Source organism: Periplaneta americana, chromosome 6 (genome assembly GCF_040183065.1).
Source record: "Periplaneta americana isolate PAMFEO1 chromosome 6, P.americana_PAMFEO1_priV1, whole genome shotgun sequence".
In the NCBI taxonomy this organism is placed as follows: domain Eukaryota; kingdom Metazoa; phylum Arthropoda; class Insecta; order Blattodea; family Blattidae; genus Periplaneta; species Periplaneta americana.
In genome coordinates, this window is record NC_091122.1 from 76,514,611 (window position 1) to 76,540,315 (window position 25,705).

At 34.9% G+C, this 25,705-nt stretch overlaps 1 protein-coding gene across 6 annotated transcripts in view; it reads right to left on the reverse strand.

Annotated features, from left to right (window-relative positions):
• Nucleotides 1–25,705, reverse strand: part of LOC138701428 (zinc finger protein ZFP2-like) — a 202,605-nt gene that overhangs the window by 79,273 nt on the left and 97,627 nt on the right. For 5 of the 6 annotated variants that reach the window (XM_069828303.1, XM_069828301.1, XM_069828296.1 and 2 more), the window contains one exon: nucleotides 4,420–4,517. In XM_069828303.1, the coding sequence (XP_069684404.1) occupies nucleotides 4,420–4,512 (93 nt within the window). In that variant the 5' untranslated portion in view covers nucleotides 4,513–4,517. Of the gene's footprint in view, nucleotides 1–4,419; nucleotides 4,518–6,875; nucleotides 7,105–25,705 lie in introns of those variants that run through there. The other variant, XM_069828298.1, reaches the window with a different exon arrangement.

Consider the following 25,705-nt stretch of genomic DNA (forward strand, 5'->3'; position numbering starts at 1 on the left):
CAGACTCGTGACTGGCGATGAGACTTGGCTCCATTACCATGAGCCAGAGACCAAAGCTCAATCAATGCAGTGGAAGCATAAAGGCAGCCCCACGCCGAAGAAGTTCAGGACAGCGTCATCAGTAGGCAAACAGTCTTTTGGGACAATGATGGAATCATCATCATTGACTGGCTCGAACCAGGGACCACCATTAACAGCACGGCGTATGTGGCGATCCTTCAGAACTTGCGCCATGCAATTCAAAAGAAATGGCCAGCAAATTGGGCGAAAGGTGTGCTTCTGGAACATAACAACGCTCATCCCCACACAAGCCGGGCAACCACGACTACCATCGCTGAGATGGGGTTTCAGCTGCTGCCACACTCACTGTATTCTGCTGACTTGGCCTCTTCTGATTACCACCTATTTGGGGCTTTGAAGAAACCTCTGTGCGGACTTCATTTCACCAACTTCCAGAACTGAAAGCAGCTGCCCTGACGTGGGTGTGACAAACTCCGAAAACTTAGTTCCAAGAGAGTCTAGAAAAGTTGCCACATCGGTAGCGCAAGTGTGTACATCTTAATGGAAACTATATTGAGAAAATGAATGTATCTGCTGAGGCATAGAGGCACTGGGTGAGTGTAAAAAAATTAAGTAATTCAATATGGAACACCCCTCGTACATATGCGTAAGATGTTCAGAAAATACCCCGTATAAATAATTATCTGTCAGTAACAGTGACTTCACAGACTGGACAAATATTTTAAAGAGTGGTGTTCATTATAGTAAAGGAATGTCAGAGTACTATTTTACAAGCAAACTTCAACATGGATTTAAAAAAGAGCTTTCTACAACACACAATAATCGGGAGACATATGTTGGCCTGAAAAATCCACTTTACGAAACTTTTCTAAATGAGCTGACCAGTTCCATCGATCAACTGTCTTATGTGCAGGGATGTAAAAAATAACAAACAAAAGAAAACGTGAATGAAAATCTGTCATTTTGCCCATAGTGCGACCACAAAGTCAACCTACCAACTTCTACGATTGTAATGTGATTATCTGCCTCTTTTTCATGGTATTTTTTTCTTGTTGAAAATGTTGAAATTTTATTCAGACCTTTAAGAGAGTGTCCAAGTCAATAAATTCTTTACCTAAAAGTTTTTATTGACTTAATGGCCTTACTTTTATGAAATTCTGTAACTTTATTTAGCTCTCTGGAAAACGTTAACCTAAACACAATATGTAGGACGAGGGAGAAGTCTTTTTTTTTTTTCCACCTTGTATAGCCTCAAGTGTCGTTTAACGATTTCTGATAAAAATTAAGTGTGCATAGCTGCGCCTAAGAGTTTCTGCCTATTCCACATTGTTAGTGTTATGACTCACAGTTTATGTTTAGTGAATGGACTTGGCAGGTACAGGACTAACCGTTTGAGATAAATTTTAGAAATTTTGTGCATATATCAAGCTACATATAAATAGCCTTTGTACAAACTGTGATCTGATTTGGTACAAAATTATATTAATTATTAACATTTTTGTAAATTTAAATTGTAACATATTTTTGAAAAAATCACTATTTCTCCTATAATTATCAAAATTTTTGCACAAAATTTACTACACACCTTTCAAACTATCTAAAACACAACTTGCTTACTTTTCTTTTCGTATTATGCTACATGTGCTAAGAAAAAGTTCTTTTGTTTAGTCAAATAGTTTAGTGATGAATGAATAATAGAATAGAGTACAAAATATTCAGACTGCTCATTATAAAAAGATACGTCCTGTTGTCTAATAAGATGAGAAAAATTGTATTAGTCTTTATATCCAAAAGCCATTAATTTGTATAACAGAATTTTGTGATGAACTTTTCTTTGATATTTTCCTTTTTCTAGCACATCTTTTTCTTAATCTTTATTCTGTATGATTTCTCTAGTAAACTCAATAGGATATTATGATTTTGTAATGCACTTTCTTTTCGGTATGCATGTATTAACATATTCATACAATGAAGAATATAGATAATCTACAGCTAGATTCTGAATCTTGAAATGAATACAAAGGATTCCAATTAAAATCACGAATTTGAAGATGTGTCTCATAAAATGACTAATTTTTTTCTAAGGAGTTCTTTTTAATGTTAAAATGAATTGTCCCTAACTCATACCAGTTTCTATTAAACAACTTATACATTTACTATCTGTTATTTTTTATTAACTACAACTGTATTGTTTTTAGAAACTGCTACTGTATTTATGAAAACTAATCGTTAATTTTTTTTACTTTTACACAAAATTATTGCATTTTATAATTTTTAAAGTAGTTGCAGATGCTAATAGTTTGTCCTGAAAAGACAGATTTAGCTTTTATGTGGTACTGGTTACTTGACTTTTTATTCATATTCTTCACGAATATGTACAGTTCCCCAAAAAAAGAATAAGATGATGGAATATTCTAAGTCCCACATAAAGACACTGTGCATGATCAGAGGCTCGGAGCCCAGATACGCAAGATAATATATAATTCAATTATTTCAATTCAATCTATTTGGTTCGTTGTTGAAACTAGTACTGGAACTTACTTCAAAAACTGCAAAAATAATGTACATGTGTTGTAAAAATAGATAAATATAGATAAAAATTGTGTACTAACATCGAAATTTGGACCTTCATAGGAGATCAACATACTCTGCAGAAGAGAAATCATCCATTTTCTCTCAATAGCTCAGTTGGCTAAAATTTCATCGTGTCATGCGGAAGGAAGCAAGTTCGAAGCCCTATACCCAGGAGTTCTTTTCTTTTATATCCTTAATAACATTAAAATTGAGTTTTATACAGTCCTGGGATTAAGTGGCCGATCACAAGCACTATGTGACTTGTTTTCGGTAAGTGTTAATGGTCACAGACAATACAAAATTAATAAATTATAATATTATGAAAAAAAAAAGAATGTATTAATTATGAAAAATATATATTTAAAAAGCATGATTCTATGACATATTTTAACAATAATTATTATAATTTAGGACTTAAGATATCATTGTAAATGGGGTATTTTTTTTAAATAATAACAATGAAATTTAGAATGTTTTTAACAAGCAATAAGAAACTGATTTTAAATAGCAATAATAATTACATTTGAATACTAACCGTATGAGCCACCGAGTGGAGTGCAGAGAAATACCACCAGCAGTCATTAAAAATGTTAAACAGGAATTTGTTCTGCGTCTCCCACATTGCTAGATCGTAAATGGGCAACATTTTGAACATTTAATTAATTGAACATTTGCTTCTGTAACAGATTTATTTTAACTATTTATTTTGTTACCACAGCAACATTTGTTGTATAAAACAACTCATAGCTTGTGTAACCATGGAGAATAATAACATCTTTCAGATAGTATACAGAAAAATATAGGGTGTCATTTAAAAATGTTCCGGTGACATCACAACTCGCACAACAATGTTATCAAGAATGGCTTGTTTTTTTTTTTTTCTGAAAAACTGTCTTTTAAATTTAGTAAATTTATAAATCTTCTCACCATTCGTGAGCTGCCACAAGGGACAAAGAGTACTTAACCACAGAAATTTTTACAAGTTCATTGATTTTGTTTTAACAATGAAAATCCTACAAGTACATAGCTGCAAATAATTTTTTTTTTTTAGATTAGTGGAAATATACCTATTTTTAGAGAGGTAAGTGTTACAAAAAAGTAAAGAATGCTACTGAACTTAGTTTGACGTGTCTGAGCATTTTTCGAAAAACATTTCCATTTAGCTGTAGCAGAAAATATGTGTGACTTTTGAAATGCACTGCATAAGAGTATTGGGTTAATCCTGCAAAGTTAATTATTTACATCTTTTTTGAAGTAATCTTGTATTAAGAACAATAAATAGGCTTACTAAATTTAATGGGGAATTGGACCACTTTACACTAACTATACAATGACATTAAAAACAAAACAAAACAACAACAATAATAATAATAATAATCATCATAATAATAATAATTTATAGTATAAGAGAGTAACATTGGGTTTTATCCACAAGTCGAAATTTGGTGTCTGAAGTGAAGCCGAGGCTGACAACTGATAATTTCCACGAGTGCATAAAATCTGTTTACTCTCATGTGCTATACAATATTATCCATTGCTGGTATCTAAATTCAATTTTAAATTGATGCTGTTTCTTTGTAATGTGTTGCCTGTGAAGAAGTAATGAATGAATGTATGAATTTTATGGCTGCTAATGTGTTGGTTGTCATGGAAAAAAATTTTAATTCACTGCTGTGAATATTAAAAACTTTTAATTCAGTGCTGTGAACAAAGGCATTGTTTAGGTTGTTAAGGATGGTGAAAGAAAGACCAATTTAGATACCATCTATAGATAAAAGAAGTTTACAAGTGAGGGACTAGAAGAAAAGGTTTCTTCACACTTACATCCTGTGATGAATCTGCCTCTTCTGTAACTGCATCATCATACGATTGTACAGCCAAAGGGTCGACTTCAGATTCTGTCTTGATAACGTCCATTATAACTGCAAGGTCAGTGCCAGAAAATTTGCAATTTGTTTTTTTGTCAGATGTCGAAAATACATTTAATACAGCTGCATGTGAATCCTCCTTGAATGCAATGTAAAACTATTACATACCTAAGGAATTACATATTATTGTGTAAAGATGTAGCCTTAAGTTTCTAATCGTGAAAAGCAAGATACTACCACAAAAGACTCATTTTTAGTGTTAACATTATATCAACAGTAACAAACATACATAATGTGCACATAGTAAACAAATGAAATCACGATTCGATACTCAAATATAATTTACTTCGTCCCTGCATTACAAGAACATAAGTTATGAATACATTTGAACAGAAATCAAACAGAACATATGCATGCCATGTGTAAGAGTGGCAGCATCACTGAAAGTTCAATGTGCATGAGATAATACACGTTCAAATCTGGTAATACCATACACATCTGCCCCAAATTAAGACTAAGATATTCTATCAATCTATAAAGACAAAGGACAATGTATACTGCGTGTGTAATCATCACCAATAATCCTGCCAAAGTTCTCTCACATGGACAGCTGCCTGCATCTGGAATATCTTCCCACGATATAATATATGTAATATACGCATTGTAGTGTCCCAAATTGACAACCAAAATAGCTACTTATAGAGACCTAAAACGTATTGACAATTCTGCTTTAATAGAAGACGCATTACGTATACCCTGGGACGCAATATGGAAGTTGCGAACTGTGGACGAGAAGATAGAACAGCTAAATAACTTTATTATAGACTTGTATGACCGACATGCTCCTCTAAAAACTAGACGTGTGAGAAGACTGCCTGCGCCGTGGATGACTGCTGACATACGCAACATGATGGCTGAACGAGATTCGGCATATCGAAAATATAGACGAGACAAAAACGAAACTAATTTTAACAGGTGCAAGCAACTGAGAAACAGAACCAGCCAGACTGTTAGGAATGCTAAAATCCGACATGCATACAGCCTTATTGAACCAGGAACTAGCCCCTCCACGCTTTGGAAACATGTGCAGACAATGGGATTAAGACAGACAAAGACCCAGGTAGACGGCAACTCAATCTCACTGGAACGGCTCAATGACCACTTTACGAAAACTCACACTACAACCCTTAGCCCCATTGACAAACAACAGACAATCGATGAACTCTTAAACCTACGGACTAACCCCTCAAGGGAAAAATTTCACTTTTGGTATATTACGCAATCTGACGTAAAGAAAGCCCTGAAACGAATCACAACTAAAGCAGAAGGACCAGACCACGTCAATATTTCGTTATTAAACAAAATCATAGGCGTAATACTACCGACTGTGACCCACATTTTCAATGCCTCAATTATGACTTCGACTTACCCACAGCAATGGAAACTCGCCTTTGTCCACCCAATTCCCAAGACGAAAACACCGACATCTTATAACGACTACAGACCTATCAGCATCCTACCTGCCCTATCCAAAGCATTGGAGCGCATTGTACACAAGCAACTGACAGAATACTTAAACAAATACAAACTTCTCGACTCTTATCAATCAGGTTTCAGAGCCGGACATAACACAAGTACAGCATTACTTAAGATCACGGAAGACCTACGCGAGGCCCGGGACGAACGTAAATTGACAATAATGACTTTACTTGACTTCAGCAAAGCCTTCGATTCTGTAGACATTGACTTGTTAATATGTAAACTCAGAAGAGCACCTACACCTAGAAGAGCACGTTGTCCTGTGGTTTGACTCTTACCTTAATGGCCGCCAACAAAGTGTGATAGCTGGAAATCGTTCTTCCCCTTGGCAGGCCGTAAGGTCAGGAATCCCACAGGGATCAGTTCTTGGCCCTTTACTATTTGCAATTTATATCAACGACATATCAGAATCTCTAAAGTACTGCCGACACCATCTCCATGCAGACGACCTTCAAATATACATAAAATTCCACACTGACGAAATAAATGATGCAATAACTAAAATTAATGACGACCTGGACTCAATCTGGACATGGACACGGAAATTCCGACTTAAACTAAATCCAGAAAAATCACAGTCAATCATTGTGGGCCATTCACGTTTGTTAAGCACTATTACCATACCAAATTTGTCCCCGATTAAAATACACGGCACCGAAATTCCGTTCAGTGAATCAGTAAAGAATCTAGGTATTTATATGGATAAAAGTTTAAATTGGAACATTCAAGTTGCAGAAACCTGCAAAAAGGTATTTTCATTAATCCACTCGTTTAGACGATTGAAGAATTTTCTACCCCTTTCCATGAAAAAAAATGTTAGTGCAAACACTCGTGATGCCCCACTTCGATTACTGTGATATTCTGTTTACTGACCTAAGCGTTACTTCGGTGCAGAGACTACAACGTGTTCATAATATGTGCGTCCGTTTCGTCTGCAATATTCGCTGGGCTGATCACATAACACCATCCCTCGAAATGTTGTCCTGGCTCCGTCTAGAAGATCGTAGGAAAATCTACTGTCTTTCCCTTCTCTTTCACATATTACATTTCTCCACTCCTGTCTATCTTGCGTCTCGTTTTCAAAATTTATCCACCCATCATAACCTAGACACACGATCACAACACTCCTCAATATTATCCATTCCCTCCCACCGATCATCTTCTTTCACTGTGGCTGTTCCTCGACTTTGGAATTCCCTACCGAGTAATGTCAGGGACTGTCAGACATCAAATCAATTTAAGAATAGGTTAACGAGATATTTTTCTAACAATTATTGTCAACAATAATAGCTGTTTCAGCTTTCTCAGTGTTTAATGGTTATATATATCACAGATAAATATATAAATTATCTCATTATTATTATTATTATTATTATTATTATTATTATTATTATTATTATTACTATTATTACCATTATTACTGTTATTATTATTATTATTATTATTATCATTATTATTATAACTATTTCTTACCAGTGTTTATTATTGTCACACTAACATTAGTTATCCAATTTTCATTATTTACTTTCATGTTGTTTTATGATCTAGGTATTATTGTAATAACTATGTAAGCAAATGTATTTAATCAGAATTAGAGTCTGGCTGGGCGGAAGAGAAGGCCTACTGGCCTTAGCTCTGCTAGATTAAATAAATAAATTATTAACTTTCGTATGGTTATTAGGTATATAAAAATGTACATGTATAGAGAAATACTTGAAACATGGTGTGAAACAAAATTCCTTCAATGTTCTTCTGAATAAGGTGCTATTGCCTATTTGATTTCGCATGTGATGAAGATTCAGACAGAAAATGCAAAGGAATGCAGTGTAAGAAAGTATAGTCTTAATCTTACATTATATATAACAAATATAAAGTGTGACCACAATTCTAAAATTTAAAAATCTTAGACATATATATATATATATATATATATATATATATATATGATATTTCATTGTTCAATGACATATTTTAATTACATTTAATTACTTGCTTCTATATTCCAAAATTCATCGATGGTCATTAGTGGTCTTGATGCAAAATATTACACTTCAAATTTAATAATTATTATCAAATTTTGAAATTTTGGAGTGAACTTTCCACAGACATAACAAACATTGTCTGAATGATTACAACACTGACGTCTGTTACTTATATACAGTACATGTTCAGCACAGAAATAAAATCACTGACTAAGACACTACTATCTTGTTTAAAAGAACAGCAGCATCAAACCAAATCTTCAAGCGAAAGTTTCACTCACATCAACTTTAAAAGAAGAAATAACATGTTCATTGGTATATTTAGTCGCCCTGGGTAGCATAATTGATATAGTCCTGGCCTTCTGTGCTCGAGGTTGCAGATTCAATCCCAGCCCAGGTCGATGGCATTTAAGTGTGCTTAAATGCGACAGGCTCATGTCACTAGATTTAGTGGCATGTAAAAGAACTGCGAGACAAAATTCTGGCATACTTGCGACACTGATATAACCTCTGCAGTTCCGACTGTTGTTAAATAAGACATAATATAAAATTTATTTGGTATATTTATATTTTAAGATAACATTACTTTTCAATAAAAAACAATTTAGTTCTTCCGTTCTGGTGCTCCTATCCTAGGCAAGGAACATCCAGTAATAAAGTTGTACTTGCCTCGTACATGATACACACAATAGGTTGTATAGAGATTATAAAGTGTAAGAATTATGTTTTAGACTGCATATAAAAATTTTTCAGTATTCAGTCTACAAAATATGAGTAAAGCCTTGTTATTTGCAGCATATGTTATGTTGTACCTTAGTTGGGAACCGAATATAAATAAAAACTGAGACCTTATAGGCTAATTGAAACAATATAAGCCATTCTATGTGATATCAAAACACTTAAAAAAAACACTACATTTTTATAAAAGGTTCAAACTTTTTTTTTATATATATACATTTCGTACATCAAAGCAAGTAGCCATATATTATCAATTTTAATCTAACATTATTTCTTACAAGTCTATTCGCAGTAAACTTTATAGAAATTGGCCAGTTAAGGTGTTTTATAAACACTTATTTCTCTTAATCTGTACCTATGTCGTACAGGTTTAAGTTATAGCTCATTCTAAAGCTGAAAAAGTAGCTTTTTACCTTATATAATATCAAATGCAATCGAAATTAAAAGAAAACAAATTTTAGATGTTTTTAATATTCATGTTGAAAATAGATACTTAAAACAATATGTTCAAAATCTCAAGAAAAAAAAATACTAGCATTTTCCTTGTTATTTATTATAATGGCCAATAAAGTTTTAAATGGGAATTTCTTTCAGAAGTATATTAAATGTTTATCTGAGATGCTCCACTCTGCGTTTTGAAGTAAGGCTTATTGTGCAATCGCCAAACTGCTCGTGGCCAGCCACAAAAGGGAGAGATAAAGACCTTGAAGTATTTATGGCCCTCCTGTTGGAAGATCAAAGGGAATGAAGAATCGGAACTAAGAAATTCCAGTCATTTATATGTTGTTGAAGGAGAATATCTCATCCAGTTTAAATTTCACTTTGCTGGGCTTTTACAGAATAGATCTACTCAATGAAATAAATAAGTGACGCAAATAGAAGTCAATACTAATAATCTGATTAAATATCTTAAAGAAATGTTTGATGCGGATATAAAACAGATGACTTACAAACAATGGGTAACAGTCGACTGTACAAACTTAGAAATATTGCAGTCATCCATTGAGGACTTCTTAGATAAATTATCTACTAAATTGTTATGCTTGTTGCCTCATATATTTGTAGCTCAACGGCAATCTTCATTTCAGAAAGAGCAAAAAGAGCAATTGGAGTCAAGAGAATGCATTGTAATTGGTGACTCCTCTGAAAATTATGCTTTTGTGATACAAGATTCTGTTCAGGGAGTTCAATGGAGTAACAGGCAAGCCACGGTCCATCCTTTTGTTATATATTACAAAGAAAGTAATGTTACAGAACACAAGAGTTTTGTAGCAATATCAGAGAATCTAAAGCATGACATAAATGCTGTCCAACTTTTTAAAACTGAATTAATAAAATCTGTGAGAAAGAAAATAGTAAACATTAAACATATAATTTACTTTTCCGATGGAGCCATTGCACAACCTGAAGAATTTTGCAAACCTATGTTTCCGTGAAGAGGATTTCGGTATTGGCACTGAATGACGCTTTTTCGCGATATAAGATTATTAAAAAAAACTTACTTTCAGTACTTTGGTTGCAAAATTGGTGATGAAGATAAAAGTAGTTCAAAACATGAGATAAAAGTAGTTCAAAACATTGTCCACGACCTTAGTTTAATTAATTACGAGCTATATTCATGGCAAATATGTGGCAGCCTTAAAGTGATTGGACTTTTTGTGGAATGCAGGGAGGGTTCACAAAATACTATTGTTTCATGTGTTTGAGGGACAGTCATGATAGAGAAAAGATTATAGCATTAAACTCTGGGAAACTAGACAGGAATTCATTCCTGGTGAATGCAAACTGAAGCATAATCCATTTCTGAATCACACAAATATTCTCCTGCCCCCTCTGCACTTAAAATTTGGATTAATGAAACAGTTTTTCAAAGGATTGAATAGAAAAAGCAGTGGATTTTGTTACCTGCAAGAATGAAGCCTATTTTCCAGTTTAACATATGCAAAGTTAAATGAGAATATTTTCGTTGGCCCAAAGATAAGGAAGCTTCAAAAGATAAAGTTTTATAAAGAGGTTAATGAATGTGGAGCTGGCAGTCTGATGTGCTTTTAAGGAAGTTCAGTGGTGGAAGGGTTTCTTGACAATAGGAATGATGATCAATATGAACCTTTAGTGGACACATTAATACAATGTTATAAAGAAATGGGTTGTAGGATGTCACTGAAAATGCATTTCCTCCATTCACACTTGAACTTTTTTTTCCCCTGAAAATTCGGATGCTGTTAGTAAAGAACAGACAGAGCATTTTCATCAAGACAAAGCCACAATGCAAAAACGTTATCAAGGTCATTGGGATCCTGCAATGTTGGGGGATTATTGCTGGTTTCCAAAGAGGGACAGTAATTCTGTTTACAAGAGAAAATCACCAAGCAGCAAGCACTTTTAGGACCTATGAAGATATGTGTTATATTATTTCTATTGCTAATATTTTAAGCTGTATGAAGCATATGATGAAACTGATATAGGCTAATTAAAATAATTAAAACATCGACGATTAGGTGGCTGGGACACCTATATAGAGAGAAGAAGTTGGATCCATGTTGGAAAATCACCTTAACTAAAATAGCAGGCAAAAGGAAACTAGGATGACCTAATATCAAATGGCTGGATAGTGTTGAACAGGACCTGAAGATACTGGGAGTACAAGGCTGGAAAAGGAAGGCAGAAGACAGGGATGAATGGAAGCGCATTATAGGGGTGGTCAAGGTCTGTAATAAGCTGTAGCACCCTTGATGATGATGAATATTTTAAGCAGGTTAATGTAAATTCATATTACTGCTATTTTGACTAACATGTACCTTTCATTATCCTTAAAAATACCAGAATTTTAATTGACACTTAAATTGATAATTAAAAATTCCGAAATTTCATTTTTATTTAAATTTTCTTGAATATCTTTTGAACGAAGCAGATAGGGAAGATCATTTTCGAAATCAGTGTATGGATTTCCATAAGAATCAGCTATTTTCCACTCTAGAAGTACCATAAAAGCAGGTGACACCAATAATATTTGTAAACACTTAAATATTTTAATATGATGACAAATAAAATATAAGATCCTTAATGCATGATAATGAAGTTAATGTAAATACCGTCGTCATCTGGTTTCAATAATGATGGTTTCATGCAATAGTCTGATCGGTATCAGCCGCATATTGAGGGTAGTTCTGAACACTCATTTATTTTCTAATGGAAGTTGTTTTAAACTCGACTGAGAATAAATGCGATCACATTTTTAAGTTTTTGAAAACGAAATTTGACAAGTCAAGTACAAAATTATTTGAAAATACGAATTACATATTAAAAAAGCCTAGGCCTGTTCATATAGTGTATTGCAAATGCTTCAACACAATTACGAAATTTAATAGTACATGATTAGACACAGTCAATAAAATTAAAAATATAATAACTTTATTTCACCTAGCATCATTCAGCACCATTACGAAACTCAAGACATTATTAGGCTTCGTAAATAGAATTACAAAAAATAACTGTATTTGACTTAGCAACACATTCTCTCTATAAACTAAGTTATGCTACTCAATCTCGTTGATAATGTTATCTATGTTCTTGAATGAATATTTTCCTCTTCTATCTGTAGGAAAGTGAAGTGTACGTGCAAATCCTTAGTTTCCTTTTTCCTTAGAAAACTGATTTCATACAAATCCCTAACAACTTCTATATCTATTCTGCCAATGAGATAATATCTATTCTTTTCCTTTATTGAAAATCTTACTACAAAATTCTCCTTCTGATATGAATAATTTTTCTTTCCTCCCTTTCTCCTTCATTCTCCCTGTTTTCTTTTCTTGCTGCTTCATCATCACTATAAAGATCAGAATCATGACTTTTCTCTTGTTGTTCTTTATCTGTTGTGGTCCATACCACATTCTGAGTATCCTAATCTCTCAGTAGAAAACCCTATTTCGCATATATCACTAACCCTTCAACCACGGTTTTTTTTTCCTCTCTACTTAAAGCAACTGACCTCTCAGTTTCAACTTGTATTTATTGCTTACTTTATCATGTAGAATGGTATAAGGCACACTATACTATTCCGATGCTGTTTGTATAATTAATGTCCCCAATTTTATAGCATTTACCGAATTAGTTAGACACGCAGGGTTATACTGGCATCTACCATGCAGCCCAATTTTCTTTTTGTACTTTCTCATGCTGATCGGAGTCGTCCTGCAATGTAACATTTTTTTTTTTGTATCAGATAGGCTGAACCTTAAAACCAAACAAATTTTAAGAATTGTCATTATTAATAATTGCGTAATGTAAGTGGGTGTAATTATGCAATAACTTACCTCGAAATTTAAAACTGTGAAATCATATAATAGAAGTTTTCACACACAACTTTATCATCCTTCTTATGACAAGTTTACTCTACTGCTACCCGCAAATGTGTGAATAATTATTATAATTTTCTTACACCATTGTTGTGCTCTAAATTTATTCTAGTACTGAATACGTGCCACCAGTACTTACTGTTAATTAAAGTTACTGATGTTCATTGTTGCTTCCTACCTAATACCACAAATGATCAGAGCCGCCTGTTTATATCGGTGTCACCTGCTTTTATGGTATGACAAAAAATTGTTTTTGTTCTTAGTGATTTTCGTTGCAGAGTCCGTATAGGCCAGTTTCTATTTGATGCTTTTCCAATTCACTGCGGGCTAAAGCAGGGAGATGCACTATCACCTTTACTTTTTAACTTCGCTCTAGAATATGCCATTAGGAAAGTTCAGGATAACAGAGAGGGTTTGGAATTGAACGGGTTACATCAGCTTCTTGTCTATGCAGATGACGTGAATATGTTAGGAGAAAATCCACAAACGATTAGGGAAAACGCGGAAATTCTACTTGAAGCAAGTAAAGAGATAGGGTTGGAAGTAAATCCCGAAAAGACAAAGTATTTGATTATGTCTCGTGATCAGAATATTGTACGAAATGGAACTATAAAAGTTGGAGCTTTATACTTCAAAGAGGTGGAAAAATTCAAATATCTTGGAGCAACAGTAACAAATGTAAATAACACTCAGGAGGAAATTAAACGCAGAATAAATATGGGAAATGCCTGTTATTATTCGGTTGAGAAGCTGTTGTCATCTAGTCTGCTGTCAAAAAATCTGAAAGTTGGAATTTATAAAACAGTTATATTACTGGTTGTTCTGTATGGCTGTGAAACTTGGACTCTCACTTTGAGAAAGGAACAGAGATTGAGGGTTTTGAGAATAAGGTTCTTAGGAATGGATTTGAGGGAGGTGGGATATGATGATAGAGACTGGATTAATCTTGCTCAGGATAGGGACCAATGGCGGGCTTATGTGAGGGCGGGAATGAACCTCCGGGTTCCTTAAAAGCCAATAAGTAAGTAAGTGATTTTCGTTTACTTCTTTATTGAGTAGCTCTATGCAGCATATATTGGTACAAGGATTTACAATGTAATTACTAATTACTGTGTTTCATCTTAATTGATTAGTTGGAAAGCTGACCATATGAGTCTAAGATAAGATAAATACAGAGGGTGTCGAAAAAATGTATACACACTCTGACAAGAGATATCTATTTAATATATTTCAAAGTTTGACCAAAAAACAACAGTAATGTGTAGTATGATAACCTGTAAACAGATGAGACTCATACGTTACGCTAACGTTGCTGTACGACAGATCAATCAACAACAACAAAATGGAGCAAAGATTATCGTTTGAACAATGGAAAGCAATTTTGAAGTGGTACTGGAGAACGGAGAATGTTGTTGAAGTTCAACGGCAATGGAAACGTGAGTACAGAACAGAACCACCAATGTGATTAACAACTGCATGCATTCGTGAAAAATTTGAGACTCATGGTACCGTATGCGATGTTTACAAGGGCAGATCTGGGAGACCTCGCACATCAATAAGCCCTGCGTCCTCGGTTATGGTTTTGAATGTTCTGAGCACTCACTGCAGAAATCTACAAACCAATGTGCATGTGAGACGGATTAGCAGAACCAGCATACGTTGTATTATTAAAACAGCAAAGTTGAAAGTTTTCAACCAAGACTTTTGCATGCATTAAATGGAGATGACCCTGATCAGAGAATGCATTACTATGAGTGGTTTCGGAACATGGTGCAAGAGGATGAGGTCTTCGTAGGGAAAGTTGTTTGGTCCGATGAGGCACAATTTAAGTTGAACGGAATTGTTCACCAGCATAACTGTGTCTACTGGTGTGCAAACAATCCACATGTTTTTGAGGAAAAGGCTATTAATTTACCTGGAATTAATGTTTGGCGTGGGTTGTCATCTAGGGGTCTAATTGGACCACTCTTTTCTGATGGAACAGTAACTGGCCAAGTGTACCTGAACATGTAACACACATGTCTTACCCGCCATTCATACACTCTATGAAAATGAGGAATTTTACTTCCAACAGACAGTGCACCACCACATTACCACCGAGATGTACGTGCTTACCTTGATGACAATCTTCCAGGGCACTGGATAGGACGAAGAGGTCCGACTGAGTTTCCACCGCGTTCCTCTGGATCTAACTCTGTTGGACTTTTACTTATGGGGGACTCTTAAGAATACTGTATACTGTAGAAAACCAGCTACACTGGCAGCACTTCAGGAAGAAATTGAAATGGCATGTGCTGCAATAGCTGAGGATACTACTTGAACAGTAGTTCAACATATTCAGAAGTGTGTCGACGCCCATGGTGGACATTTTGAGCAACTGCTGTAACTGTAAAAGTCTAAGATGATTAGTGCTCATCATTTTCCGTTTGTGTGAATTCAGCTTTGTTATGTTAACACAGTTTTTTCTTTGCTTGAAGTGTGTATAAATTTTTTGGCACCCTTTGTATATACCGTTTATAACTGTCAAATGGAAAATAGTTTGAAATGTGAAGAAATCATATAGGATGTCAGTTGACTTGAAAACATACGTATTGGAAAATAGATAAAAATGGGAAAGAATTGATCGATGTAGGCAATCTAAAAACGATTAACACGTGAAATAAAAGATAGAACACTTAAAAATGAACGCAACATGCACATTTTATTTCACTTAGTATATGCAAGGCGTACCAAAGGCCTATACTAACCTAACCAGTCACAGATTCCAATATGTGAAGGCATACAGAAAGTCTAAAAGTAAATTAACCAAACCTAACCAGTCACAAATTTCCGCTTAGAAAAATACAAGTTGAAAGTTTCTGTGTCAAGTGCTATAGAAAAGCCTGGGGTTTTTTTGTGGAGATGGAGTTGATCGAGTATGCAAGGCATAACAAAGGCTTAAACTAACCAACCTAATCTGTCACAGTTTTGTATATATGCAAGGTATGGTGCAAACTAAGATTTCTGATGACGATGGGATAGAATCCTAGATAGAGAATATCATACATATTATTATTATTATTATTATTGTTGTTGACTTTACTGTAAAGAAATGTAAACATTGGAAGTAAGAATAATAAAGTAATAATAATTATACTGTATTTTGTAAGGGGAATAGAAGTTATCTCTGGCAGGGATGTTAATATGAATTTATGAGAGGGCGGTAACTTTCCAACAGGGGGGAATCCCCCAATCTCTCCATCCTCCCGGCAATTCGCACCCTGATGAAAGGTAGGCTATATAAGTGGAGTATGAAGGGAACTATCTCTGCGCCAATTTAGATCAAAAAACTAGTGCAAACGTAGTTCTGGTGATTTCGGAAGTGAAAATTGTTGAATTTATAAGTGATTTTTTGATGAGGCAGCTAAGTTCTTTACGAGGTGTCAAATGCGCATACTATAGGGAGAGGGCTACGGAAATCAGTCGTTACACCATTTCTTCAGAATCAGCTGTTTTTTGTGGACATGGAGTTGATAGTATATATACCCCAAGACATAACAAAAGCCTTACGGCATAATGTATACTTAATATGTGCCGCATGCATATACGAGGGGGATCCAGGAAATAACGACTGTTTTGTTGTAACAATTAAAAAAAATATATTTGTTTGAAAAAACAAAGTCTGTTACATAACTGAAGCTTCCTTTACTTCTCTACATAATCACCACCTACATTTAAACATTTGTCGTATCTGTTCACTAGCTTTAGAATTCCCGTGTTATACTCCTCTGCCGCCAGTTCATTAAGCCAGATGTTCACTGTCTTCTTCAACTCTTCATCACTTCCAAAACGCGTACCACCCAGAAAGTCTTTCAGCTTAGTGAAAAGGTGAAAATCGCTAGGAGCAAGGTCTAGACTACAGGGCGGATGATCAAAGATTTCCCAACCGAATCGATCCAGCAATTCTCGAGTTGAAGCAGCAGTGTGCGGGCGGGCGTTGATGTGAAGAAGCACAACTCCTCTCGAAAGCATTCCTCGCCTCTTGTTTTGGATGGCTCGCCGTAGTTTTCGTAAAGTCTCACAATAACGATTTTCATTGATCGTAGTGCCTTTTGGCATGAAATCCAGCAAAAGAACACCTTTGCGATCCCAAAAGACAGTAGCCATGACTTTTTGTGTTGAGAAAGTCTGTTTGAATTTTCTCTGTTTCTTGGATAATGAGGGATGATGCCACTGACGTGATTGGCGCTTGGTCTCTGGGGTGTTGTGAGACACCAGGTCTCATCACCAGTCACAATTTGATCAAGAAAGGCGTCTCCATCTGTGTGATACCGCATCAAGAATGTCAATGCTGAGGCCATTCTCTGAGTTTTGTGTTGGTCACTCAGTTGCCGTGGAACCCATTGTGGTAGCCAAGATGTTGCGACACAATTTCACCAAGCAAAGAACGAGAAATGTCAGGAAAGGCAATATGCAATTCGTCGAGTGATGTGCGCCTGTCTTGCAAGATTCTGTCGTCCACTTTAGTCTTCAGGTCTTCTGTGATGAGTGATGGGCGTCCGGGTCGAGTTTCATCATGGACATTTGTTCGCTCATTGTTGAACATTTCGCACCATTTTCTCACATTTCTTTCATTCATTACAGTATCACCATACACTTCTTTCAATTGCCGGTAAATTTCTGCAGGTTTCAAATGTCGGGCATTCAAAAATCGAATCACACTCCTCACCTCACAGTCAGCGGGATTATCAATCACGTCGTTCAATTTGAAGTAACACAAAATGCACAATGGCGACTTGTTGCAACCAGTACTCACAACATTATGAGAACACATGTTAAGGAAGCCAGTTGACCTTCAAACAAGGAAGGGGAGTCAGCTGCGCGGCAGGTATGCGCGAACGGTCGTTATTTCCTGGATCCCCCTCGTATTTGTAAAGTTATTCCACCTCTCATTTTCATTTGATCATGAAATAATGTACAGTAACGCAAATCAAACACCAGTCCCATGTGTGGTCTGGTAGGATATTGAAAGTTCAATGGCTGCTAACTTTAGTTATCACAATGCAGACAAGAAATGAATCTGTTCACCGAATACTTACAGTGTTATGAAGTTACACTTCTTAGCTAAACCAACCAGTATACCCACATAAATACTAATTGTACAGTATAGAAACTTCATTACCAGGTCTCTCTAATACTGTTAAATTACGTGTAGGCTATCATGCAGCCTATCAAGCCTATGAAATTGTATAGACACTGTGCAAGCTCCTCTGGTAGCGATTGTTGTTACTAACTGCAGGACAGCAAAGACAGAGTTGTGTTTGAAGCATATGAATGTACTGAACGCCTCAGGCTAAGGTTAAACGATTAGAAATATGGATGACTTTAAAAAGCGAAAAGACGCAAATTGCTGTGTTCTTGGGTGCAGTAATGCTTATAGGAAAACACCAACTGATATTGTTTTTATTCATTCCCAAAACAGAAAACTGATGCGGAATGACGTTAATTGTGGATCCAAGGAGTACGCAGAAAAAAGTAAGTAGGCCTACACTGCTTGTAATAATAGTATTATTATATACCAATGTAAAAAAATATGACGTACATATTATATTATGTTTATAAATAATCATTAAGTTAACAATAACAAGTTTATAATTTAAATATCAATATTGTATATGCTATTATATTTAAAAGTAAAAACATAGTACATAATAAAATTACTGAGTTTTTTACAAATATATTAAGTTATCTGTAATATTAGCAACAATAAATAATAACACATTTATTTTTAAATGTATTCATATCGATATTCAGTTCTTGACTTCAAGTGCTGATGATTCACCTTGGGAACCAACACTGCAACAAGAATTTGCAGTATTCACTTTATTGGGAGCGAGATCAGGACAGCCCCAAAACCAGCATACTGTTCCTAGTATTTTTCCAAAAGATTACAAGAAAAAGATTATCTCATCTCAACTAGCTTTGGAAAGGTACGAAAGAGACGCAAAAAAGAAGAAGAAAAGGTGAAATTTAAGTATTATGGAAGGTGAATGTTCAAGAAGACAGTGTTATTTCGAAAAATGAAGTAGCCATACAGGCTGAAGTAAATAAAATCATTCTTAGTGATTATGTTTTTTCTTTTGCAATTGAATTGTGTGAATTGTCTACTCAAGCGTCTATTCCATTACATGCCGAACTGCAGTCACATAAGAAATGTTATATAAGAGTTCAAGAACAGATGATATGTTTAATGAAATGCAAGGTTTCCAAGATTATTCTTCAATATGAGATGAGACAGAACTACGAGACTTACCGGGAGTGACATTTGTGGTTTTGAATATAACAATATTGTTAAAACTGCTGCCAATTGAAACACAATCATACAGTAAAATTAGTAAAGAAAACTGTCTACTCATATTTTTAATTAAAATGAAAACTGGATTGTCGTATTCTGCTATAAGGGAGATGTTCAGAGTTCATCGTACAACTATATGATGTATTTTTACCACCACTTTAATGTTGTTGACATCTACAATGGTTAATTTTGTGTTTTGGCCTAGCAGAGAAACTATTCAGGAAACAATGTCTGCAATATTCAAAAGAAAGTACCCAAAATGCAGAGTGACAATTGATTGTACTGAAGTTAAAGTGGAACAGCTACCCAACGTGGATCAAATGGTGGCCTCAAATCTAAACGCTACGGGACAGATCGAGTGACACATTCATAACAACTGATTGCAGATTATTAACTCTATTAGAAGGTGGTGATGAAGTCAGGTTTTCCCAGAATAAGAACAAACCTCTCTGATAAAGGGGCCATTGTTGTTACTGTACATTGTATCTGCATGATGGCAAATTAACAGCTGAAGAAGCCGAAACTACATACAGCATTGCCAGTGTTCGAATTCATGTTGAAAGGTGCATTCAGCGAATTAAAATATATAACATTTTATGCACACTATCAATTGAATTGCTTCCTTACGTTAATCTTGTTGTTGTTTAGTCAACTATCAGAAGACAAGTCTGAACTTCACGAGTAATACCAACTGAGGCAAACTAGGCCAGATCATGGGGTAGGGTGGCCAGTTCTTTTCTCCCTCCAATGCATACATCGCTGACTAGCTACATATTACACTAGTCAGACTTCAGATGCATACAAACAATTGTTCTTCGTCTGACACATCGTCAAATGAGATGTACTGCCTGATAATAGATGTACATTTGGTCAAAATGAAAGTGGCCGGTCTCTTGGGCAGCAAAAATTTTCTAAGCCCCTTCGGGTGAGCGCGCAGTTCACTACCGTAAACCTCCGTGCACCGCTTTAGTTAACTCCACAATACAAGGTGCTGATTTGGGCTACCTCCACAGATGCTTCGAATCTCCGTAGTGAATTTTTTGTTTTGTCCTTTCTTTTATTTTTTAGAGCTCCTTTAGTGTAATATATTTGCTTATGTTAATTCATGTTACTTACAGATAATTACAAAATTGGTGAAAATTTGTGGTTATAATTGCAGGAAATCAGGATATAATTTGTCAACAGAATTATGGTTTTTCTTCATGTTTACAATTACTACGTTTAGGCCCTGATAATCACGGATTTAGATTAGTATAATAATCATATTCCCTGTAGCACAACTTACAAATTAATTGTCAATTATTAAGTTAACCGTCAACATATTATTTACTGAATGTTCCTTAGGCAATAGAGTGTAAAGCAGCAGGGATTAACAAAATAATTAACACAGCTCTTTAATACCTCTACAGCATGCTTGACGTGGAGCAGTGGTTAAGCTACTTAACTTCTATGCAGACAGCTCGAGTTCGAATCTTCGTAATGAATTCTTTGTTTTGTCCTTCTTTTATTTTTACAACTCCTTTTAGTGCAATATAGTCAAATAATTTTGCTTATGTTAATTCATGTCACAGATAATTACAAAATTGGTGAAAATTTGTGGTTATAATTCCAGAAAATCAGAATAGCTATATTTTGTCATCAGAATTATGAGTTTCTTCTTGTTAACAATTACTACGTTTAGGCCCTGATGATCACGAATTTATATTAGTATAATAATCATATTCCCTGCAGCACAACTTGCAAATTAATTGTTAATTATTTAACCGTCAACCTATTTACTGAATGTTACTTAGGTAATGGAGTGCAAAGCAGCAGGGATTAATAAAATAATTAACACAGTATTTTAAAATGAAAGCCCCTAATTGTCGTCTTTAGCGTTACCTCCATCTAGCGTCAACAGTTTCTATTAACACGAAAAAAATAATAAAGAGAAAAGTATTCTCAGGATTAAAAAAATTACGAAAACCAGTTATATTTTCACTGATGCATTTAAAAGGCAACAAAAAAAAAAGTTTAGTAACACCACGAAGATTTGAACTTGCAACCTCAGGAAATTTTAGCTATTGCTCTACAAACTATGCTAAGAGTTTTACTGGAATCAGGATGGCATTGTAATGAGCAATGGTCATACTCCACTTGAGAATCGTTATACAATATAATATAATGTTTGTGTTACAATATTCACTTTTTAAACACTCTGAACGATCTGTCTGTTTTAAATCTCATATATGAATTATTTTCTCGAAAGATTTTAGTGATTAAGTTGTGTTCCCCATTATAACTACTAGAAGAATATCCGCAATCTTTTGAACAAAACCTGGCTGTCCCAAGCGCTCATGGAAACACCCGATTCGAACTTAGTCTCTCAGACGCCGGCCACTTTCATTTTGACCAGTGTACATATCAGCCAGAACCTCAATCAGAGGTAGGCTAGTATGTCGATGATATTGTTCATATGTGTTGTGTTATAGCGAATATGCAGTCGCCCATCATTCAGGAAGTGTAATTAAGACTATTTTTAGAATTAAATCATATTAAAATACGTAATTTATAAAGACACTATATAATATAAATATTACACACATCATGACATCAACTATCAAAGATTTATTGCGCAATGTACGTCATCATATTGTTCGCTCTTATATTGCCTCACATTTAAGAAAAAAATAAAAATCTTGAAGTACATGAAGAAGTACCAGTGCTGTAGTTGGGTCAGTACGGACTGGTATGCCATACCGTCTACAATAAAAACTTGCTGTTAACACACCAGAAAAAATATAGACTCGAAAATATATATTTAATTAATATACTTTTAAATGCAGGATGTTAGGTTCACTGGAGCCTCAATTTTAGGCAGGGAAAATGTCTTGTTTATCCTTTCCTTATGAGGCAGTGGGGGGGGGGGGGGGTGAGGAGTAAGTGAATGAAGGTGAGGTATTCGTGTACAGTTGTCTCTTGGTAGTAGTCGGGTGTTTCGTATTGAGCGTAACCACGTTTAAAAGAAAAAATAAATTCGTACTCGATGAAAACTAAGTTCGTTGTGATAGTCTAAAGAAAGGTGAAAGTGTGGCAAGTTTAGCTATAGAACTGTCCATACCAGAAAGTACATTAGCGAAGTGGAAGACGAGTATTACTGGCAATAGAAATTTTTATACTATTTCCAGTTCGATTATTGAAAAAAAAAAAAAAAAAAAAACAAACAAAACAGTAAAGAGACCAACTATGAACAATGGACAGTCTAGGCTATTTCTTTGTTCTCTCAAAAGGAACAGCATCAGCCCTACGAGGAAAAAACTACCAAGTAGAAGAGGAAGTCCATGGTTTGTCACAAATGGGTCCTCAAGGCACATTGATATCATCGCTATCCCGACAAGATCAACAAGCGGATTCACAATTGATCCAACTGTAAGGATGGAAATATATGAAAATCAAATGGCTGAGGTACATCAGGAAAAATGCGACATATACAACTCCACTATACCATATTATAAGAAAAAAATATCATCTAACATCGATTGAAGTTATTGGATTACTGATTGGGGCTAGAGGGACCATCATAAAAAGATTAGCGCATTTTTGCAAGCAGTTTGGTCTAGGACAAACTCTTGTCACTGAAGTATCTATGTCTGCAGTGAAGGGATCTATAAAAATCCTAAGAAACCATCTCTACAGTTAAATAGATTGATCTCTTTGCTATGGCGATCTGCTCACTTAAGTTGGGTCTTGCAACTAGTGCTAAATAGACGACTGTGTTCACCTGATAGCAAATAGATACTAGGAAATTTTATGTTTCTTCTGGAATTAATGATGTTATGTTTAGTCGTTTTCAATTATTTATAATTGTGTTATCTCTTTTTCTTTTCCTTCTCCATTCAACAATTTTGTGGTAAGCTTTGTCTTCTAGGCAGCCTTCATTTTGGAGGAAGCTGAATAAAATTTATTCGAAAAAATTAAGGAAGTATATTTTATGCGGTGCCACAAGCAATAATTAACTTTATTTTATTTATGAGTATTTTTTTAATACTCTAGAGTGCCAAGTTCTTCCACGAAAAAGATGTGATAAAAGTTTAAAATTTTTCCTTGTTTTAATAATCGTCCATTTATTTAGCAGATGTTTAAATTCAACTGCAATAAATTCATTTCTTTTAAAATATACCTATTTGTTACATTCTTGCGATTTAATTTACGAAATTGCCTCGATTCTATGTTGGTAAAATTACGATAAGTTATAGGCCTACAATGAGAACCTGAAATAGTGAACATTGTTCTTGCGGACTTGTAAGGTAGCTGAAACTCTGAGTCGATGTACTCCATCCTAGAATCGAACTGCCTAAAATAACACTGCCTCCACTGTATTTGAAAAACATTTTGATATCTGGCATAAAAGTAGCAGCTGGCATCTTATATTCTTTACTTAAACGCTTGTCCATTCGTTGTTTTACCGATAAACATGGTCTGACACTTCAGAAATAGTTGTGATTTGTTAATTTCAAGTTTGCATACCACCATCGTATTTATATCCTAATTAACACTAACTTAATGGCATGGCGCCTGAAGAAATCAGCTACACTGATTCGCTAATTTCAAAACTTGAGTAGATGCTTTCGCATAACACTAACTTTATGATGTGGCACCTCAATAATTCTCCTGCACTGATTCACTAATTATTTTAAAACTCGCTCATAATGCTAGCAGTTTGCTAGAGGAGGGAAATATTGTTACTTTTCGTGTGTTCATGAATCTTGAGTCCAGTTACATATTATAGATTCTATTTCAATTTCAACTAAAGAATGTGAACGGACATTACTGTAATGAACGATATCTGCACTAAGAAAAGGAATACCCTTTCAATTAAAGAGTTCTTAGGCTTTTGTTCCTAAAAAATATTGGACCACCTATATTAGCATTTCATTTCTAGCCTTATGTGCAATTGTGGCTATGATCTGGAAGGTCTGCAGAAAAGACTGCATGAAAGAAGTGGAAAAGAAGTGCAGTATGAGTCCAAGGAGATTTCAACAGTATAGCTCACACAAGGAACGATTACCGAAAAGCAATGATGGCGTTGCTGTCTGTTTTGACGTGTGTATGTAGGCACGCCTAGGGGGCAAGAGGTGCGAGCTGATGGAAGTACTGTCTCTTCCAAGAAGATGAACAAATGAGGACATCGCTGTGGAAATAAAGAACGTAGGAAGAGACAAATTCGAAGCTAATTAAATGCGCAACATATGTTTACGAATAATAATACCGTGCGATACAAGATACGTTTTCACATGCAATGGAACAAACTAAAGTCGTAATGTAACTATCACAACGCAAGACTGATTCTATCGATGTCATTTCTCTTCCAACTATACTCTTGAATATCATTCAAGCTATCTCTTGACATTTCCTGTCGCCGTCTCTTCCTTATCGCATTGTTTCATTCGCATTCCTTCCGTCGGTATTCCCTGTTAACGAGACCTAAACCCCCTAAAATTTGTTTCCAACTACACCACTGAGAAGTACATTGTATATCTGAGGATGACAGTAACGGACGAGCGGATATAGCTGCTCTTAATAGACAGACAAAAACGGCAGTAATATTTGACCCAACTGTACGGTTCGAAAAGGATGTATCTCAAGCCTTAACGGTTGATCATTTACCGCCCATGTGTTCCTCACTTGAGAGAGATATATAACGCAATTGATTACACATGGGAGGTGAGGAGTTTGCTTTTTGGTGCCTGCGAATCGGCATATAAATATATTACTGACATTTTAAAACAATATAGGCCTATGACATCCCAAGATATTAAAAATATTTGTTTAAATATCTTAAAGAAATCCATAGGCATTTTTCATAATCATTTATATAACGTTTAATTTTTAAACTTACTAAATTGCATATTGTACTATGATTACCGGTACTACCCATTGTATTGATTTTTCTCTCTATTCCATATATGCATTTTTTTTTATTGTTTTTCGGACATGTGTTATGACAGGCGGATGTATTAATAAATAATATTTTCGTAATATGATTGTTCCCCCTTATTCAATGGTCTGAAATCTGATTTAAATGTCAAACAACTACACTGACATTTCAGGAACTCTGTAGTTACATTTTTACACTCTTCTAGCAGTAATGAGCTTTCCACTATCTCTATTAAATAATTAAATACGCATTTACTGTCGCATTACACTTCAGGTCTGCTTTCAGTATTCTACGTAAAGGACACGGAATATTAAGTCGTACAATTTTAAAAGAGAAGCCGGCATGGCGAATCTTAGTTCTTTTTTTTTTTTTTTTTT